The sequence below is a fragment of the Stenella coeruleoalba genome, assembly GCF_951394435.1.
Source record: "Stenella coeruleoalba genome assembly, chromosome: 15".
NCBI lineage: Eukaryota > Metazoa > Chordata > Mammalia > Artiodactyla > Delphinidae > Stenella > Stenella coeruleoalba.
Genome location: NC_137161.1, coordinates 49,080,012 through 49,099,018, shown reverse-complemented (window position 1 = coordinate 49,099,018; position 19,007 = coordinate 49,080,012). Strand labels below are relative to the sequence as shown.

Genomic DNA, 19,007 nt, shown 5'->3' with positions numbered 1-19,007 from the left:
TCAGTACTTTATTCCTTTTTGTGGCCCAATCATATTCCATTGTACGATAGACCATACTTTATCTGTTTATCTACTGGTGAACTTTTGGTTTGTTTCTACCTTTTGGCTATAAGAACAATGCTGTTAAGGACATTTGTGTACAAGTTTTGTGTAGGAAGGTTTTCCTTTCCCTTGGGGTCGATAGCTAGGAGTGGAGTGCTGGGTCACGTGGTGACTCTATGTTTAACCATTTGAGGAGCTGCCAGGCTGTTTTCCACAGCAGCTGCACCGTTTTACATCCCCACCAGCCGCACCGTTCTACATCCCCACCAGCCATGTACGAGGGTTCCAATTTCTCTACATCCTTGCCAACACTTGTTATTTTCTGATGTTTTATAATTAAGTGTAATTATTTCTTTTGGCAGTTCCCAGCACTGTCTGAAGTTGTGTTTTCACTAGTTACAGGGAATTTCTTTTCAATAAAGCTGTCAAAATACAAGGGATCTAAATAAATATAAAAAGCACCCCTGGGTAAGGACTGGCTGGTATTACTATGAAGGGACTTTGAAATTTAGGAAATGTATATATTCCATACTGTTAGATAATGGCATTCCTCAGACATATCCCACTATCGGTTTTCACCAAAGAATCCAGTAGTTCTTTCTGGCTGGGCACATGTGAGCTGCACAACGGCTTTTGTACAGAAGTGTCAGTGAGAAAGTGGCTAGATCTTGGTGACAAGGAGCAGTGTGCTCTGTACCCTTTGCTGTGGCGCGGGTGAGCCTGAGCAGGAGGGAGCCTGTCATATCAGGTGCCTTAGTCTCAGAGTGTTTTTCCCACTGAGGCTTTTCTGTTGTGGAGACCACAGGTCTCACTGAAGAGTTCAGAATCAGAATAACGCTAGGGAAGAGCTCCTAAATGGAGCTTCCTCCTCTCTGAAGGGAGCGTAATCCTTAAAACTGGCCCACCTTGTTGATAAAGAAAGAGCTGCAAGTTAAAACAAAGCCAGCTGTTCCTGGTGGCTGTCCCGGGGCTTGAGGTTCCGAGAGGAGACTCTTACTTTCTGCTTTGTGCACTTCCATAGCGTTTGCATTTTCACAGTGTCCCTTTATTACTTATATCATTACGTAATACAGACATCCACAAAGAGAACTCAAGTTAAAGACAGACAAACCAAAACCATGACCAGTGCTCTCCGCCCGTCAGCACTGATAGCCCCTGTGGGGTGGGCCATGAGAAGCAGCCTCGGCCCCACCCTGGATGTTGCTGGCAAGCCCTCATCTCTGGGGAGCAGGGTGTGATAGCGGAGTGTATGACACCCATGGACACGACAGTCAAGAAAACAGGCAGATTTTAAAGTTGTATGAAGATTTTTATAATAAGTAGGCTGGAAATAATCCTGGTATCCAGTAGTTGGGGAATGATTAGACAGGATAGTGGTTTTACACACTGGAACGTCCTGTGGCCCCTGAAGATGAGAAATGGGGGCGAGGCCAGACCCTGGAGCGGGTGGGTGGCTCACTGCCAGGTTAAAGCAGTGGGAACAGGGTAGTGTAGGATTTCAGAGCACAGAGGCCATGAGGTGAACAGTGGGAGGAATTTAAAATAGCATAAAGGGTGGGCCAGTTTTTTTCTTCTTTTCTGTAGTTATTTTAAAATGTGCATGCTAAAAAAAAAATGTGCACCCTTTTTACTTTGAAAAGTTGTAAACAAACCCTGAGCTAGTGACAATAGATTGATGGTCCTTGCACACCTGTCTCTGAGATCCCACAGCTGCTGCCTTGCACCCTGGCTCCATCTGCCCCCAACCCATCGCTCAAGTATTTCGAGACAAGCCTCAGACCTCATGTCTGCTCACCCCACACACTTCAGGAGGCATCTCTGGAAAAGGGGGGCAGCTATTTTATACCATACCTGACAGAGCTCACCGTAAGCTGGTATCAGCTAGTACCTGGTCCATGGAAACGTGCCCTAGTTGCCACAGCGTTTTTTCCCGTTGACCTGTCTGAACCTGGGTGAAAACCAGAAGCCAGCCCACACAAGCTTGGGGCTTGTGTCTCCAGGTCTCTGACTCGCCCCTCCTTTGTCCTGTGAAGGGTCCACGGTCGGACCCATCTCAGTGTGCAGTCAGGCTTGCTCCATGTCCGTGTGTTTCCCGCAAGCTGAACGTTAGCTCTGAAGGCCTGACTGGATTTGGGTACAAGTTTCAGGGTGAGAAAATCTCGCAGGCAAATCCCTACACTTCACTGTTGCTTCACGTTGGGTGTGGGGAGAGTGGGTGTTTCTCAGAGCTCCATTCAGGGCTGGCACATCCTGGGTGGTCGCTTTCTCACTGTGGCCCCACGTAGCCCAGGCTCTGTGGGCACCCTGAGCCAAGCCTGGCCTGTGCAGCCGGTTGGGACACCCAGGCTCGCTCCATCCTCGCTCATCCCGGAGTGTGAGCGAGCGGCCCCAGACGCCTGACTTGCGACACCGTTGTGCCCTAGCCAGGAGGAGCGTGATGGGGGATGAGGCTCTCAGGTGTGACTGGGCTACTTCTTCAAGGGAGTAACCACGCGCCCAGGTCATTCTCCTCTCTCTGCTTTGCTGCGGGGAGGAATTTTACACAGATTTCTCTAAAATCTAAAGCAGAACATTTTGTTCTGAGGCAGTTGTGTACACCCTATACCCCAGACCCTCCGTCCCGTGACCTTGCGGGGACACTTGAGGGGCTGTCCTGGGCTTGGGGCAGGGCTGCTGCCCGTAGGTGGGCCCGGTCCCCGCACAGGTGTGATGCCTGGGGTGTGTTCTGTTTGCGAACATGGGTCTGTAGGAGCTCAGAAAGTGTCTCCAGCTCCAGGTGGTGAACGGGTTTACTGAGTCAGGTCAGGGTCTGGCCCAGGAGCCTGGCTGTGGACACTCACCACAGGGCCCTGCCTGTAGATAACCGGGGGCAGGGCGACCAGAGGTTCTAATCATGGGCACCACTGCTCCCACCTCCACCCACGGGATGACTCAGCTGTTCTGGCGGCCTCCTGGAGCGCTGAGTCACTGTGGCTGGTTATCTGCTCCGTGTCCCATCTTCACAGACCCCACAGCTGCCTGCCCCACCCTTGGCCTGGGTGGATGCGCCCGCCTGGCCTGGCTGTGGCCCCTGATAGGTCCCAGAGTGAGCATGGACGCGGAGGGAAGGGGATGGCCTGGCGCCTCCTGGCTTCTCTGTTAGCCAGGGTCTCAGGAAGAGCTGTTTACACTGAGGACAGGTCTTCACTGAACAGTGGGCCTGGTGCTTCTGTTTCTCACACTGTGTCCTTGTTGTAACATGGGCTGTGTGACCAAATTCTCACACAGCCGATCCTGTCCACTAGCACTCAGTGGCACATTGGTGACCGCAGACACTGCCAGGGGTTTTGCTGTGTTCTGAGCACTTGACATGTTGACTGATTGCTGAGAGAGGGGCCACTGTTCTCCTTTCTCAGATGAGAGCCTGTGATCCGGGGTCGCACAGCAGGTGGCTGATGGGATGTGTGCCTTCCATTGTGCCACTGGGCTGCCTCTGTCACGTCCAGAGTGGATGCCTGAACATCTTCTGCCTTCCTGCATGGCCCTGGCCTGGGGCCCTGAGCATGGGCACCTCTCTCTGCTTGTTAGAAATGCCTGTGTCCCCCCTCCCTCCCCACCGGGGACCCCCATGGAGCCATCTGTGTTCCGTCCAGGCGGCCGGTCCATGCCCACGTTGCTGGGACAGGCCCTAGAGGGGACCCGGGACTGGGGACAGTGGTGGCACCCAGAGAGGGGCTCTGAGTGTTGCTGTATGTCCTCCCCGAGTGCATGTGCTATGATCGGGTTGGCTGTGGCCTCTCTCCTGCAGGCCAACGCTGACCCATCGGTGATAAACTGTCTGCACAACCTCTCCCGCCGCATTGCCACCGTGCTGCAGCACGAGGAGCGCCGCTGCCAGTACCTCACGCGGGAGGCCAAGCTGATCCTGGCGCTGCAGGACGAGGTGTCTGCCATGGCTGACGGTGAGGGCGGCGGGCGGCTTCTCTGGGTAGGGACCCCATTGGGTGGGCCGATGTGGAAACTAATGGTCTGTATGGTGGGCTGAGCAGCCCTGGGTGCACAGGAAGATCCCCAAGGGACACAGCTAGACCCAGATTCCTGAACTGATGTTCCAGGAGTGGCTTCCCAGCCCAAAACATTCCCCTCCCCCCAGGCCCCTGCACGGTGGCTCTTCCTGCAGGTCAGGCACCGCCTGCCCCGCCCTGGTCCTGCTGGACAGTCCCCTGAAGCAGGGGACATGCAGAGGGGCAGCAGGAAGATTGAGCTGGCGGGGGGGGGGTAGTTCTTTGCTTTCACCTAAATTGAAGGGGGACCCAACTGAGTTATCAGCTGACCAGTTATTAAAAGTAGTGTCTGATGATAGATCCCCATGAGGCTTTGGTGTACTGTCAACATTTCAGAGCAGAGAGATGCCCACCTGTCACAGCCTGTTCACCTCCGTCTTCTCGGATCAGCACCTCCATAACAGAAGAGAAAACTAGGAACAGATTTGCCAGTGAACCTGGGCTAATTTTAGCAATAAGTAGAAGTGTACATGAACTCTGTCACTTGGGTGCATTTTTTCAGTAAAAGTTATCTTCTGTTGTTTGACAGTTAGTTGTCAAAATGTGTAATATATTTGTTTTGCCCAGTTATGTACTAGCTAATAACAATCCAGAAGTTTTGTTTTTTAAACATTCTCTTTAGAATCTGTGACTTTTTCACAGGAAATTTTTAAAAGTTCAATTTAAGTACATATATTTTTTGTTAGACATTTATGAGAAAAGATTAACAAGAGACTTTGGATCATGAAAATAAATTGCACTGGTGTAAGTGTGTGGGGGAAGGAGTGGGGTGAGGCAGGGAGTGATTGGTCTGAGGTGGGGGTGGCTCTGGCAGCCTGCGGGGAGCCTGCAGGGTAGCTGCAGAAGGGTTTCTTCCTGTGAGGGCTGTGGCTACAGGGTCAGGTTGGGCCACTGGTGAAGGGTAAATCCAGACATCCCGTATAAAGACGGTTGAGCACACCAGTGGAGAATTTCCTGATGTTTGGTTTACAGCCACTTAAAATTCTTTTTAGGTTAAGCTTGTCTTCTGGCCTGTGCAAGCTCCTCGCTGTGCAGACTCTGAGTCCTCTGTGTTACAATTCTTGCAGCAAATGATGGGCCTCAGTCCCCGTTCCATCACATCCTGCCCAAGTGCAAGCTGGCCAGGGACCTCAAGGACGCTTACGACAGGTGAGACGGTGGTCTGCTTCCCATGGGCCTCCCCGGGCTAGTGCCATTTCCCTGCTGTGCCTGAGATGGGGGGAGGCTGGGGAGGAGCCCCGCTGGGACGGTCACCTCCAGACTTGTCTTTAGCCAGAAAATGAAGCTGAAGAAAGCTGAGCATGGGACCTGAAATGCACGGTGATGCTGACTGAGCGCAACACTGTGCCAAGTTCCAGGCCCACCTTCGTTAGGCGCGGTCACGGTCGCCACCTCACCCACGAGGAGACTGAGGCTCAGGGGCTGGGGCTGGGGTTGGCTCTGCTTCCCCCGCACTGGGGTCGTGGGGGTTTGGGACCCTGAGTGTGTGAGGGCAGCAGGCGTTGGAGACACTGCTCATATTAGTGGCTCAGCACCAACTCTCTTAAACGTGGACCAGCAAGGCACTTCTCTTCTTTTTTTTTCTTTTTTTTGCGGTACGCGGGCCTCTCACTGCTGTGGCCTCTCCTGTTGCGGAGCACAGGCCCCGGACGCACAGGCTCAGCGGCCATGGCTCACGGGCCCAGCTGCTCCGTGGCATGTGGGATCTTCCCGGACTGGGGCACGAACCCGTGTCCCCTGCATCGGCAGGCGGACTCTCAACCACTGCGCCACCAGGGAAGCCCCACTTCTCTTCTTTTTAAAGAGCGTCCGTGTGGCTCTGACCACTGCTCCCTGGCCCTGGGTCTGCAGTGGGGATGGGATGGGGAATGGGGGTGGGGGGCTGTCTGCCCAAGTGCACCTGGCCAGTTGGCTCACCAGGGGCCTCTCAGGGCTGAGGGGACCTTGCAGCACCAGGCATGTTGCTGGACAGATAGTGTGTAGGTGCAGGCCTCTCTCCTCTCCACCACCCCCAACTTCCCCACATTCTCCTCTGCTCCCGCACCTCCCCCACCCCGGCTTTCTCGGGGCTTCGTTCTGTCCAGTGGACCCACATTCCCTGCTGGAGGTGGACCTGATCTGAGAGCTGGGGCCACAGCACCATCGGGGATCTTCACTGCAGCGTGTGGGACCTTTAGTTGCGGCATGCGGGATCTAGTTCCCCAACCAGGGATTGAAGCTGGGCCCCCTGCACTGGGAACGTGGAGTCTTAGCCACTGGACCACCAAGGAAGTCCCTTTCTTTTTTTTTTAATGTTAATATTTTTTCTGATTTCACCAATGATATGTGTTTATTATAGACATTTGGGAAATATAAAAAAATATAAAGGAAATAAAAATCATCTATAATCCCATACCCAGTGATAATCACTATGACCTTTTGGTAAGTTTCCTTTTTTTTAACTTAAGCCTTTGAAAAGGTCACCTGTCCTTTGAGTTTGAAAGTCAGAGCACAGAGTTTCTTTCCCGTTGCACCCTCGCCAGGTTTCCTTCCTGGAAGGATCCACATGATCACATGACAGTTTTTCCTGCAGTAAGAGAATTACTGCCCTCTGGTCTGGGTGGGCTGGTATGAGAAACCCCTTCCTTGGAAACTGTTGCCATTTTCTGAGTGGGAGTTTGCATGCCTCAAGTAGGATTAGACTACAAGCTAAGTTCACGCTAACGTGGAATTACAATAAAAAGCAAACCAGAACCAGACTTTATATTTCTAAGTGAATAATGAGCTGTGATTTCTTAGGTTTGAATTGTGTTGGAAAGTTGGAGGGAATGAGGCCCTGGAGAGTTGGCTGCTTCCTTGGTGACCTGCTGGGCCGGCCGAGCTGGGGCTTGGGGCAGCCCAGCACCCTCTAGTGGCACTAGTTCCAAGGACAGGAGTCAGCGTTTGCGGCAAAAACAGCTGCCAGGGTCCACCATTCAGCACTTAGATTCCTTCCAGAACCGAGGTGTGTCAGTTTCCTCCAGGTGAAACCACCCCATCCTTCCTATTTCCAGACCTCACTCTGACCAAGTGGGGTCTGGAAACAGGCTCCTAGGTCCTGGGTCCGGCCCCAGGGAAACCGGCGGTGCTTCTCCCGCAGGAGTCCCGGGGGCATCTGTGTCCTCCCCGTCCCCTGTCCCCGCCTGGCAACAGCAGCGGCTCTGAGACTTCCCAGGAGCCCCGTGGTCTGTGGCCTTCCCTCTGACCCACCAGGTCCATGTTGGCCTCGAGGGTCTGGCCTGGCCCACTCTGCTCTTGCAGGGTGGACTGCACCTTGGAGCTAAGAAGGGGAGGCTGCGCAGGCGGTGGGGAACATACAGCTCTTTCCTGGTGGAGACTTGCTGGCTGACCCCTGGGAAGGGTGTTCTCAGAGCAGAAGTGAGAGGCTGGAAGCTGTGAGAACTGGTTGAGGTTAGGGGTTGGGGTGGGACTTTGCAAAGGAATGGCTCTGGATTGGCTGCTTTAATTAAAATCCGGGTTTGTGGTGTGGCCTGGCGGTCCTGTGCCCCGGGACTTAGGCGCCTGTGGCCGCCTCAACTTGCCCAGCACCTGTGTCTGCCTGTGCAGCTTCGTGACTTGAGTGACAGCACCCCATGAGGTCAGGGACATCCTCTCGCTTTCTGTGACACAGCCCTCGTGCTCGGCATGTGGTTGAAGGGATGAGTAAACACGAGTCCCCTTGATGTGGATTCCGTGGGGCTCAAAGGAGTGCTTGTTGAAGAGTTCTCAGAGCTGACAGGGCCTGTCGTGGGCCCGGGAGGCTGGGAGCCTGGGGAAGCCACCCAGGTCCGGGCCTGCGGGCGGTGCTGTGTGCGCTGGGGATGCTGCCTCACTGCTGCCCATCCAGAGCAGGGGTGGGCCCACAGACACGTCTGCAAGTATCCTGGGCATTTCAGTCCCTGTTGCCATGAAACGCACTTAAACCTAAACTTAAACATTTCAAGGTTGGCCTTTTGGAGCCCACCCAGACCTCGTGGGTCATGTGCAGTTTCGTCCCAGTGCATGTTGTGTTTGGACCAAAGGGTGTAGGGCTGGCTTCGAAGGTCTCTGGCCTGGGGCAGGAAGAAGGGTGACCGGTCCGAGGCTAGAGGAGGACGTTAGGTTAGGAATTGAAATTCTTTCTAGGATGCTGAGGTGTGAGCTGATGAAATGAGCTGGTGCACAGTCGTCTGGGGTGTGAAAGATAAGAGCTTGTTGGAAGGCCGGTGTGGCCGCCTCAGGACGCGGGCTCTGGAGGAGCATCTATCTCAAGTCGCAGGCGGGGCGGCGTCTCGGAGCTGTGTGAGGGGCCGGATAAGCCTCACACGGGGGCAGTGTTTTTCCTCAGAGTTCTCAGACCCAACCGTTAACTGCTGGCAAATGGAAGTGAGAGCTTCCCAGGACCCATTTCGGGCCCAACTTCTACTCTGCTAGTCTTGTCTTAAAGCCGCACACACTTGAGAAACAAGGGCAAACATCTCTCTTTCCTCCTCCTGACAGACCTCAGCACAGCTCCGGGCTCACCTCTTGATGGCGGTGGGGTTTATAGGACATTCCCAGTGCGGCGCCCTCCCTCCTGGCTTGTTCCAGGGTGTCCCGGGGTTCGCCTGGGCCTGCAGCTGGCCCTCGGGTGCTGCTGGAGATGGTGCTCAGGGTCCGCACGCTACAGAGCTCCGTTTGTTTGTAAAGAGGCACCGGCCTCAGTGCCAAGTGCCCCACGGGAGGCGGTCGCCAGTGTTGGGAACACGGAGTAAAGTCCACGTGGAAACTAGGGACCCAGGGAGGGCGTGTCTCCCCCCAGAGAAGAGGACCCCATGCCAGCATGTGCCCAGACTGTGTGGCCAGGGCTCTGGGGACAGTGACATGGTGGAGAGTCTGCACAGGCCTTGACTCTTCGTTTCCCTGGTACCCAGATTCGGCACTTGCAGCTGAGTCTCCATGAGGCCTGTCCCAAGCCCCCTCCCAGCCCATACACACCCCTGCACCCTCCCCCCATCCCTTTTCTTACCACTCTCTTGGGCTTCTCGTGTTCACACAGTTTGCTTACGATTCCCTGTGTCTTTCTCGGCACCGCTGAGTGGGAGCCCCCAAGTGCAGGGCTGTAAATTGTGCCCCAGGAGCCCGAACCAGTGCTTGGGGCCTCTGCATGTGCCGTGTGGCTCGACAACCTGCGCGTGGCATCCCTGGGCTCCTTGAGGAGCCCACACGGCTACCTCTGAAATGAGAGGCCTCTCAGTGTTTACTTCTGACTCTGCGGCATTCATTCTAGCAGGCACTTTGAGCCGTGTCCTAGAGGGGAGCTCAGAGACAGGAAGACCTTGATTTTGAATCCACCAGCCTTTCCGAGCAGGGGTGAAGTGAATGGAGGAGGAGCTGGCGCCCAGTTTCCCCTGCCTGCTTCCCTCATACACAGATGCTCAGAGCATAAATGTTGCCCAGGCAAGTGGAGCCACTACCCTGGGTCCCCTTCGTGTGACTTTTGATCCCTGAAGACGCTGTTTCCCAGGGTTTGACGTGAGCCGTCCAGCCCACAAAGGCCCTTGGCCAAGGAGTGGGGAGGCTCCAGGAGCCTCTGTCTGCTCAGGTGTACTTGCTTCCTTCTGGAAGAAGCCAAGAGCGGTGTCCTCCACTGGGACCTGGGGAAGGACCCGGGGTCTCTTCCCCAAATTGTGACAGTCACCAAACCTGTGCCTGGGTTTCACCTTAAGGGGCTGTGTCATCAGCAATGGCCAAACCTTTGCCCTCCAGACTCAGCTACAGCCTGCAGCTCAGAACCTAAGACCGTCCCTTGAGGGGGGCTCTTGGGGGCCTAGTTCTCCTGACGCCCTGGTGGCAGGACAGGCAGAGGGAGCAGACGCCGGTGTTGGCAGGAGTCCTGGGGCAGTTGAGGTCACAGACGTGCTCTGTGTTCTTCCCACGGTCCTTTGCCTGTTGCCCATTCCCTGCTGGAGACAATGAAGGCTTATTTTTACATTTGAAACTGCTGACCATGGATTCTGTCGTCCGTCTGGGCGGAGCTGTGGGGAGAGGCTGTAAGAACGGCCTGTGGGTGCGGGGGGGGCGGGGGCGCCGTGAGGCCACCTCCCAGCACCCTGCATCTGTGTGCCTGAGAGCCCTGAGACCTGGGCGCCAGCGGGGCCAGCAGAGTGGGGCTGGAGTGTGACGGGGAGGGTACCCCGGGCAGGGCAGGCGGGCCTCAGCTGGGCACAGACCCCCTTGCCCTCTGCTCCAGCAGTCGCTCCCCCCACGTCCACACCAGGTGCCATGCCACGGAGCCATGGCCCCAGCTTTGTGTGTGGTCCCCCTGCACGGCGCCGCTAGGAGACTGTTCTCCTGGCAGGGTCTTCCTGAGAGATGGTCCCCCCAGAGCAGACACATGTTCCTCGGGCCTTTTCCTTCCTCCATTCAGGAAATGCCCTCAGTGCCCCCACGTACCCCACCATTACCGGTTGTACGGTGAGCAGTGCACCTTGTGACTGAATTCTGGTCGGGAAACAGCACTGACCAGGAGACGGCAGGTCGTGCTGCTGCCCAGTGCACAGGACACACGGGAACTGTGAGCAGCCTGTGGGGCCTGGCTCATGGTTGAGCCACTGAGAAGGTGGCGCTTGAGTTGAGATCTGAAAAGGGGGGAAGGAACCCCGGGGCACCTGGGGGAGAGTGTGTGGCCAGGGCAATTACATGGGCCTGGAGAGCCGCAGGGCAGCCTATTTTGCTGGACCCATGGGAGGTGGGGAGGAGACAGGGTCGGAGAAGAGTGGGCAGGTCCCACAGGGCTCCGGCACTCTGGGGTCTTGGTTGGGACTGCTTACGTGGGAGCCCTGGGGGTCTGAGTGGAGAGGGCGGACAGAGGGGGCCGGAATGGAGAAGGTCTGGACTTTGTCCCTGCTATGAAGCAGATAGGATTGACAGATGGTTTGAGGTGGGATGTGAGAAATGAGGGTCAGACACAGAGTTGCCATGTCTGGCCTGAGCAAGGCCAGGGCTTGAAAGAACCAAAGTTCCATCACGGAGACGAGGGAAGCCGAAGGTTTGAGCCGAGGCTGGCATTGGCGGTGGCCGTGGAGCCCCTGGGGCTGCTGGTGTCTGCAGGGGAATGGGCCCCTCCCCGGCAGGACCTTGCTCTCCTGCTCACCTCTCCCTTTTGGTGACAGGCCCTGCCCTGCCAGGCAGCCCGCTGTGATGGAGCCTTCCTCAGGTGTGCAGAGGCGGCCTCAGGATACCCCTGGTGCACTGAGCCTGTGGGACAGAGATGGGAGCCCTGGCTCTCTAGTTGGACTAGAGATTCCAGGGCTGGCCAGGAATACAGTTTTTGTGGGTGTTCCTAATACTTTTTCTTCTCTTACACATACTGAGGTCCGGGACAAGATGCTTTCTTGCTCTGGAAGTCTCCCCCTGCAGTTTCCTCCGTGTGCTGGGAGGAGGCGCCCTCAGGGGTGTCTGTGTGGCTGTGTGGCTTGTGTGCACGGCTGGGAGCTGCTATGTGGGTGGCTGACGGCCCGCTCTCTGCAGCCTGTGCACATCTGGCGTGGTGCGGCTCCATGTCAACAGCTGGCTGGAGGTGAGCTTCTGCCTGCCCCATAAGATCCACTACGCGGCCACGAGCCTTATTCCCCCCGAGGCCATCGAGCGGAGCCTGAAGGCCATCCGGTGAGTGCCAGCCCCACGCACACCCTGCCGGGGCCCTGCTCTCCTGTGTCCTGAGGTTTACCAAGTACTTGGTTCCAAAAATCGTCTTTTCCTCTTCCTGCCACAGAAATTGGCAGGTAGGGCGCTGCTGTTTACAGAGTAAAAATACACGCTCTTGTGTTCAGTTTTATCTAGAGATGACCACCCCAGGTTCCCCACGGGCCCTGTCAGCACTGCCTGGCCAAGCGGGGCGCTGTGCTGCGGTCCCAGACGAGGACCTGGGCAGGGCTGTGGGGCTGAGCATCATGGCAGGGGCCAGGAGCCAACCACGGGAGACGTTGTGTCTTCATGGTGTTACTCACCGGACCTCCTGCTCAGATCAGAACTTGTGAGATCTGTTTCTTCATGTCACTGATTTCCTTCAAGGAAAGCGCTGAGCCCAATCTTCTGCCTCTCCCTCCTCCATCAAGTCCTTTGTTTCCTTAAATGTTTTTTAACCAGAAAAGGAAATCTGGGTACATAACAGAAAATGTTGAGACGACAGAAAGCAAAGCACTGCCTGGTCCCTCCTCCCTCCCCAGGCCCCGGGCTTCCTTGCTAAGCGTATTTCTAGGTAGTTCTGTTCATAGTCTGCAGTGGGGATTATGCTTTTCCCATATTTGGGACTCTTTCCTTAGGAAAGATTCACTCGTTTTCGAACGAACATTTGCTGGGCAATCCCAGAGGTGGGATGGAGCCAGGTCACCCGTCAGGCCTTCCTCAGTTTTTTCTGTGGGTGATCCTTGCAGGTTTTTAAAGGCCTCAGGGCACAGCACTGTCTTCCGCTTCCTCCCCGGCCTCTTCTCTACAGATGCACACCCAGGGCAAGGGCCTGTGGCTCGCTGGTTGTGATGACCCGTGTCTCTGCCCCACAGCCCGTACCACGCCCTTCTGCTGCTCAGCGACGAGAAGTCCCTGCTGGGCGAGCTCCCGATTGACTGCTCCCCAGCCCTGGTGCGTGTGATCAAGACCACGTCTGCTGTGAAGAACCTGCAGCAGCTGGCCCAGGACGCAGACCTGGCCTTGCTGCAGGTACCCTGGGGGCTTGAGGAGACACCCTGGGTGGGCAGGATGGGCAGCAGGGAGGGGCTGGACGCATCACAGCTGGCACCTCAAGTCGCCTCCCTAGGGCCTCCATCCAGCCGAGGGCTGCTGCGTGGCCTGCTGTGGTGGTGGGTGGATCTGGAGTCTGACCTGGGATCAGGCCTCGGGATTGACTTCCTCCTCTGTGGAGGGGAGCGGGCAGTGAAACTGTGGCAGAGGAGTGAGGCCATTGTGGTGCCAGGTGACGGGGCCGCACAGGACCACAGCCAGGGCTGGGGGCTTGCAGGGTTGAAGCAGGGGTACGCAGAGTGCCTTAGCCCACGTGGGAGCCATGCAGAGCCAGCACCAAACCCAGTGGCCTTGATTCCCCACGCCACGCCCCACGGGCACACAGGCCTGTGTTACTGTGCAAGGTGCCACCTCCTTGCCGAGCCACGTGCTCATGAGCTGCCCTTTCTGATCAGATGGGGGCCCCTTCTCCCTGGCTGTGGATCTGGTTTGAACCTGGGCAGGGGCTGGGGCCAAGGAAAAGCACAGGGAGAAGTTGAAGGCCAGGGGCAGGGGGCCTTCCAAGCGACAGCCTGAGGGTGGACTCAGGGTCTGGAACGGGGCACTGTGTGACCGCCAGGGGGCAGCAGGGCCTGGCCCAGGGACCAGCGGCTCCTACAAAGGCCAAGGGTGGAGCACCATGAGGCAGGCCACCTAGGCCCCTGCGAGGCACCTCCAGGGAGCCCTTGGCCTTTGCTCCTTAGCACGTTAGGGGAGCTTGTCTACCAGGCCTGACTCTCGGGCCATGTTCCCCAAAGCAGCCTTTCTGGATTCTTTCGTCCCAAATAAGCCCTTCCCCTATCTCTGCCCCATGACCTTTGTCCACCCCATCTGAAAGTGTTTATCGGACGCTGCCTTCGTGTTTCACATGGGCTCCTGGACTGCCTTCCTAGCACCCACGAGACACAGAACATTTAACACGCTAGCTGTTGTGTGTGTACTGCGGAGTTTGTGTTCTGACCAGTACTGGCTGATCAGCAGATGCCTGTGGGTGTGCAGCTCTGAGGGGGTGACCCTCACTGTCCCCTGAGGCTGCCCAACGCGGAGCCTGTTTGGACACTGTGCCTCACAGTTCCCCCAGACACAGACAAAGCTCTGATGATGTCCCCTTCGCCTCTCCCCGGCCTTGCCATGGGGTCCCCTTGCTGTTTCCTTCCATGCCCCTTCCCGCTGAACCTGGTGCAAATCAGGGTTTGCCACTGGTGTGGTCGTGCAGACGCCCCCTGGGGCCCAGCCCTGGTGGTTGACCTTACCAGCCTCTGGGACTGCTGCTTCCTGCAGCAGACCACCTAGCGGAGGCCCCCATGGGGAGGGAGGCCAGCGAGCCCAGCTGGAACCTCAAGCACAGGTGTGAATGTCACCAGATGATTTAAAATCACTCATGTTCCATCCTAGGCAAAAAAGCTCTGCAAGTATTTTGAGGGTTTTTTGTCATGATGAAATTAATATATTCCTATAAAAATTCAAATATCGTACAAATTATAAACAGAAGAAGAGAAAGTCCCCATAATCCCATATCCTAGTAGTAACCTAGATTCCTCTAAGCTTTTTATATACATATTAACACATAATCTCTGAATAACAAAATTAGGATCACACATTACTTGTGATTGGGTGAACAGTGGCCCCGTAGACCTAATCCCTGGGACCTGTGAGTGTGACCTTCCTTATGTGGGACTTTGCAGATGGGAATAACGCCCTTGAGACAGGATGATGATCCTGGATGATCTGGGTGGGCCCTTCTGAGAGGGAGGCGGGGATGTGACCATGAGGCAGAGATGAGACGTGTGGTCACAGCAACTTGGAAGCAAAGAACAGTCTCCCTGCTGACAGCTTGACTCCAGCCGGGTGATCCTGATTTCAGACTTGTGGCCTGCAGAGGGCGCTCTGGCTGCAGAGAGGTGGGAGGTGGAGCCCACTGGGCGAGGGTGGTGGCAGAGATGGAAGGAAGGGGGCCTGTGTCCTTTAGAGCCATCAGCACTGGGACTTGGGCTGAGAAAGAAGAGGGTCAGCGATGGAACTGAAATTTCTTCTGTGTTTGATTTGGCTGTGGCACTGGAGGCCCTGTTTGCCGAGACGAGGTAGAGGTGTCCCCGGCACTGTCACAGGTGTGCATGCACCCTCAGAGGCGCTTGGCCGTGGTGCTGCAGGATGAGCGGTGCCCGTTGCCGTGGTCTCACCCTGGCTCCCTGTCCTGTCTTCATGGTGTGTGTGTCTTGAGAGTCAGGGCAGCAGGACAGTGGGATGTTCTCCAGGGATGAGTGTGTGGAGGGGGCAGGTGCAGTGACCCATATCCACTGTCACGTGGAGCCCCGTCTCCGTGCTGGGCGCCGGCTGGGCTGTGGGCTGGCCTCTGCTGGGATGTGCAGCCAAGCCCCTTGATCAGCTGGACTGGCCTCATCTCGGGTGCCCCAGCGTCCCTGTGCTGGTGCCAGCCAGGACGGCTCAGGGACCAGTGACGGAGAGGCTTGTGGCCATGAGCCAGGGGGCTGCGTGGGTTGGCCTCCCCAGCATTGTCCTCCCGGCCCTCTGCCCGCAGGTTTTCCAGCTTGCGGCGCACCTGGTGTACTGGGGCAAGGCCATCATCATCTACCCGCTGTGTGAGAACAACGTCTACATGCTTTCTCCCAACGCCAGTGTGTGTCTGTGAGTCCCCCTGGCTGCCAGAGCCCAGGGCCCCCGAGTGGGCAGGGGAGTGGCTGGCAGGGCCGGCCAGGCGGTGCTCCCCAGGGCAGCTGGGCCCACGTTCCAGTTCTGGCCTGGTCTAGCCCTGCATGGCACCCCTAGCCTGTGCTCTTCCAGCACCTACGGCCTCCAGGAAGGGTCTGCGCCTGCCCGTGCCTGCCAGCCAGTGGGTGCTGCACGGGGCACCTGGTGGGAGGTCAGGAGCCTTGGCCTTGACTAAGGGGCTCATAGGGGCTGTGGTGTGGGGAAAGCATCTGGGTTCTGTCCTCATTGCACCCATCCTGGCCCACCCACCAGGCTGCGCCCCCTCCTGCCCACCACAGGCTCATGGCGAGGGTGCAGACGCCTGAATGGTGGGGAGGTCTGCTGAGCTCACGGACCCTCACCCCCGTCCCCAGGTACTCTCCGCTGGCTGAGCAGTTCTCACGCCAGTTTCCATCTCACGACCTGCCGTCTGTCCTCGCTAAGTTCTCCTTGCCGGTCTCCTTGTCAGAATTTAGGAACCCCCTGGCCCCCGCTGTGCAGGAGGTGAGTCTCAGGAGCTCAGGGAGCCCAGGAACCACCCACCTGGGTCAGTCCCTGATCCCAGGCTCTCGGTGCTGCCGTGCTTTTAGCCTTGGTTTGGGGGGAGGTGCTTGCTGTGTATGTGGTACCTGCCCTGCCAGGGTGACCAGAAGCCGTGTCCCTGGCTAGGCCGCCTGCAGACACTTGAGCATTGCAAGTCCCTCCCCCCATGGAGCCCCCCCTGCCCCTGGTGGGCACTTCTTAGGGTTAGAACGCAGGTAAGAGGCCCAACTGGCAGGAGATCGGTGACCTCTCCTGGGAGGACAGAGCCACTTGGTGCCCCCTTCTGGGCCTGGGGATCCCATAGTTGGGGGACGCAGAGGGGATTTTGTTTTCACTGAGTCTGGTCCCTACACTCCTACTCCCTCCCCTGCCTGCCACGGTCCAGGTGGCCACAGGGTCTGTGGGTATAAGTCCTGGGCTCACTGATCCCCAGAATCTCCTCATCCAAGGGGTCCTGGGTCTTGGTCAGGGCGAGAGGCAGGCAGGGTGCTGGGTGTGGTGGGCTGGCCCCCAGGGAGGGGTGAGACGTGTGGAGCAAACTGGTGAGTTCTGCGTTTGTGGCAGGGTTGAGTGTAGCCTGGATCCGAGAGGCTTTGCCTCCTCCCCTCCACTGCAAACCTGGGGCTTTGGGGCTCTGGGCAGGGCCAGGTGGGACAGGTGTCAGATATGGGTCTGGGTGTTCTCAAGGCTTTGTCTTCAAAAGTAAAGTATTTGCTTTAATAAGTGCCAGGTCTGTTAGGCAAAACCAGTCCTTAAAAGCTTAAAAGGGGGCTTCCCTGGTGGCGCAGTGGTTGAGAGTCCACCTGCCGATGCAGGGGACACGGGTTCATGCCCTGGTCTGGGAAGATCCCACATGCCGCGGAGCGGCTGGGCCCGTGAGTCATGGCTGCTGAGCCTGCGCGTCCGGAGCCTGTGCTCCGCAACGGGAGAGGCCACAACAGTGAGAGGCCCGCGTACCGCCAAAAAAAAGCTTAAAAGGAAACCCTTTTCCTCCTCAAGTTGTGAATGAGGAGGAGACCCTGTTGGTCCGCTCATTTAGATGCCAAGCGTGACTATTCTGAATGCTGTCTTTCATGGCACCTTTGGTTTCCAGGAACTGTGCCAGGTCGTGCCAGCTGAATAAAAGACACACTTTGCATGTTCACCCTCTCCCCTCCCCAGCGGAAACTTCCCAATGGTCCGGATGGCGGGTGGCTTTTCTAGGCCAAGCCCGAGGGGCCCGGATGGAGCCAGTTCTGGTTCTGCTCAGTCCCAGGGTGAGGCCACCTGCCTTCCATACCTACTACTTCAGGCCCATTCAGAATGTGCTCAAGTGCTGATGAAGTCTCTTAATATAATTTTTATTTATTTAAATTGATTGATTTATTTATTTTGGCTGCGCTGGGTCTTTGTTGCGGCACGCAGGCTTAGTTGTGGTATGTAGGATCTTAGTTCCCCAACCAGGGATCGAACCTGGGCCCCCTGCATTGGGAGCAAGGAGTCTTTTTTTTTTTTTTTTTTTTTTTTTTGCGGTATGCGGGCCTCTCACTGCTGTGGCCTGTCCCATCGTGGAGCAACAGGCTCCGGACGCGCAGGCTCAGCGGCCATGGCCCACGGGCACAGCCGCTCCACGGCACGTGGGATCCTCCTGGACCGGGGCACGAACCCACATCCCCCGCATCGGCAGGCGGACCCCCAACCACTGCACCACCAGGGAAGTCCGGGAGCAAGGAGTCTTAACCACTGGACCACCAGGGAAGTCCCTCATAATTTAATTAATTATTTTACAATCCTTTTCAATTTTCTTTGGTGTGACTGGGTCACATATGCCCCTATTTCCACGCCCGGTCAGCCAGCCCCTCCCAGCAAGGGACCCCCAGGGATGAGCAGGTGGGTGTGTGGGTCTGAGGATGTGGACGCCATGTGCACACACACCCCCACTCAACGGCTGCTGGAGCACCACCTGCACAGGCTTCCCGGTCCCTGGGCAGGCTTTCAGGTTGACCCAAGGGGAGGACTTTTTTGCTGTCAGGGCGGCTGCCAGCAGCCTCTTTCTCAACAGTGTCCAGGGTCCCCACAGAGGCCAGTGGGCTGGGGAAGAGGAGGCAGAGCAGGTCCTCCGCGTCACAGGTCCTGCTCCTCAGCTCTGGGCAAGAAAGGACAGCCGTGGGCAGCCCGGGCGTGTGATGGAGCAAGGGCAGGTGTGGCCCCGCTGCCTCCTCTGGACGGGAGTTGGGGTTGCAGAGCGGCTGGCGGCTGGGCGCTCCCTCTCTTGAGGTGTGGGGCCTCACCCTGACCTCCGGGGTGACCTGGGGGTCATGTCTCAGGCTTGCCCGTCCTGCAGACACAGCTCATCCAGATGGTGGTGTGGATGCTGCAGCGCAGGCTCCTGGTCCAGCTGCACACCTACGTTTGCCTGATGGCCTCGCCCAGTGAGGACGAGCCCCGCCCCCGGGAGGATGACGTGCCCCTCACCACCAGGGTTGGCGGCCGCAGCCTCAGCACGCCCAACGCCCTCAGCTTTGGCTCCCCAAGTAGGACCCCCTGCCCAGGGCATCTGTCTGGTGGGGGGTGAGCACCTTGGGCGCCCTTGGAAGAGGCAGGCGGCCAGGAGGCCCAGTTTGGGCGCCTCAGGGAATGACCACAGCACCTTCACAGGGCTGCACTCGAAAACGTGCACACACAGTGTCCGTGGGCAGCTGTGTCCGCGAGGACGCCACTTCGCCCAGCTGGGCAGCTCTCCCTCGGGGAGGTCCCCTCCCCCGCCTCCCTGAGGACGAGGTTCTACCTTGCTGAGTCAGGAGCAGCCTGGCCCAGCCTGGGGTCAGAGCAGACCACACCCCGTCCCTGGGAGGACCGTTGAAACCTCCATGCTCAGGGCCTGAGGAGACAGTGACTGTCATAGTCCCTTTTCGAAGGAGGTGTTTCGGCCAC

At 57.2% G+C, this 19,007-nt stretch overlaps 1 protein-coding gene across 3 annotated transcripts in view; it reads left to right on the top strand.

Moving 5' to 3' along the window:
- NPRL3 (NPR3 like, GATOR1 complex subunit) overlaps positions 1–19,007 on the top strand; it is a gene marked incomplete at its 3' end in the record, with an annotated part of 31,477 nt that overhangs the window by 11,268 nt on the left and 1,202 nt on the right. For 2 of the 3 annotated variants that reach the window (XM_079899107.1, XM_079899109.1), the window contains 7 exons: positions 3,830–3,983; positions 5,153–5,234; positions 11,595–11,732; positions 12,626–12,782; positions 15,382–15,488; positions 15,926–16,055; positions 18,418–18,607. In XM_079899107.1, coding sequence (XP_079755233.1) covers positions 3,830–3,983; positions 5,153–5,234; positions 11,595–11,732; positions 12,626–12,782; positions 15,382–15,488; positions 15,926–16,055; positions 18,418–18,607 — 958 coding nt within the window. The remainder of the gene's footprint in view (positions 1–3,829; positions 3,984–5,152; positions 5,235–11,594; positions 11,733–12,625; positions 12,783–15,381; positions 15,489–15,925; positions 16,056–18,417; positions 18,608–19,007) is intronic. The other variant, XM_079899108.1, reaches the window with a different exon arrangement.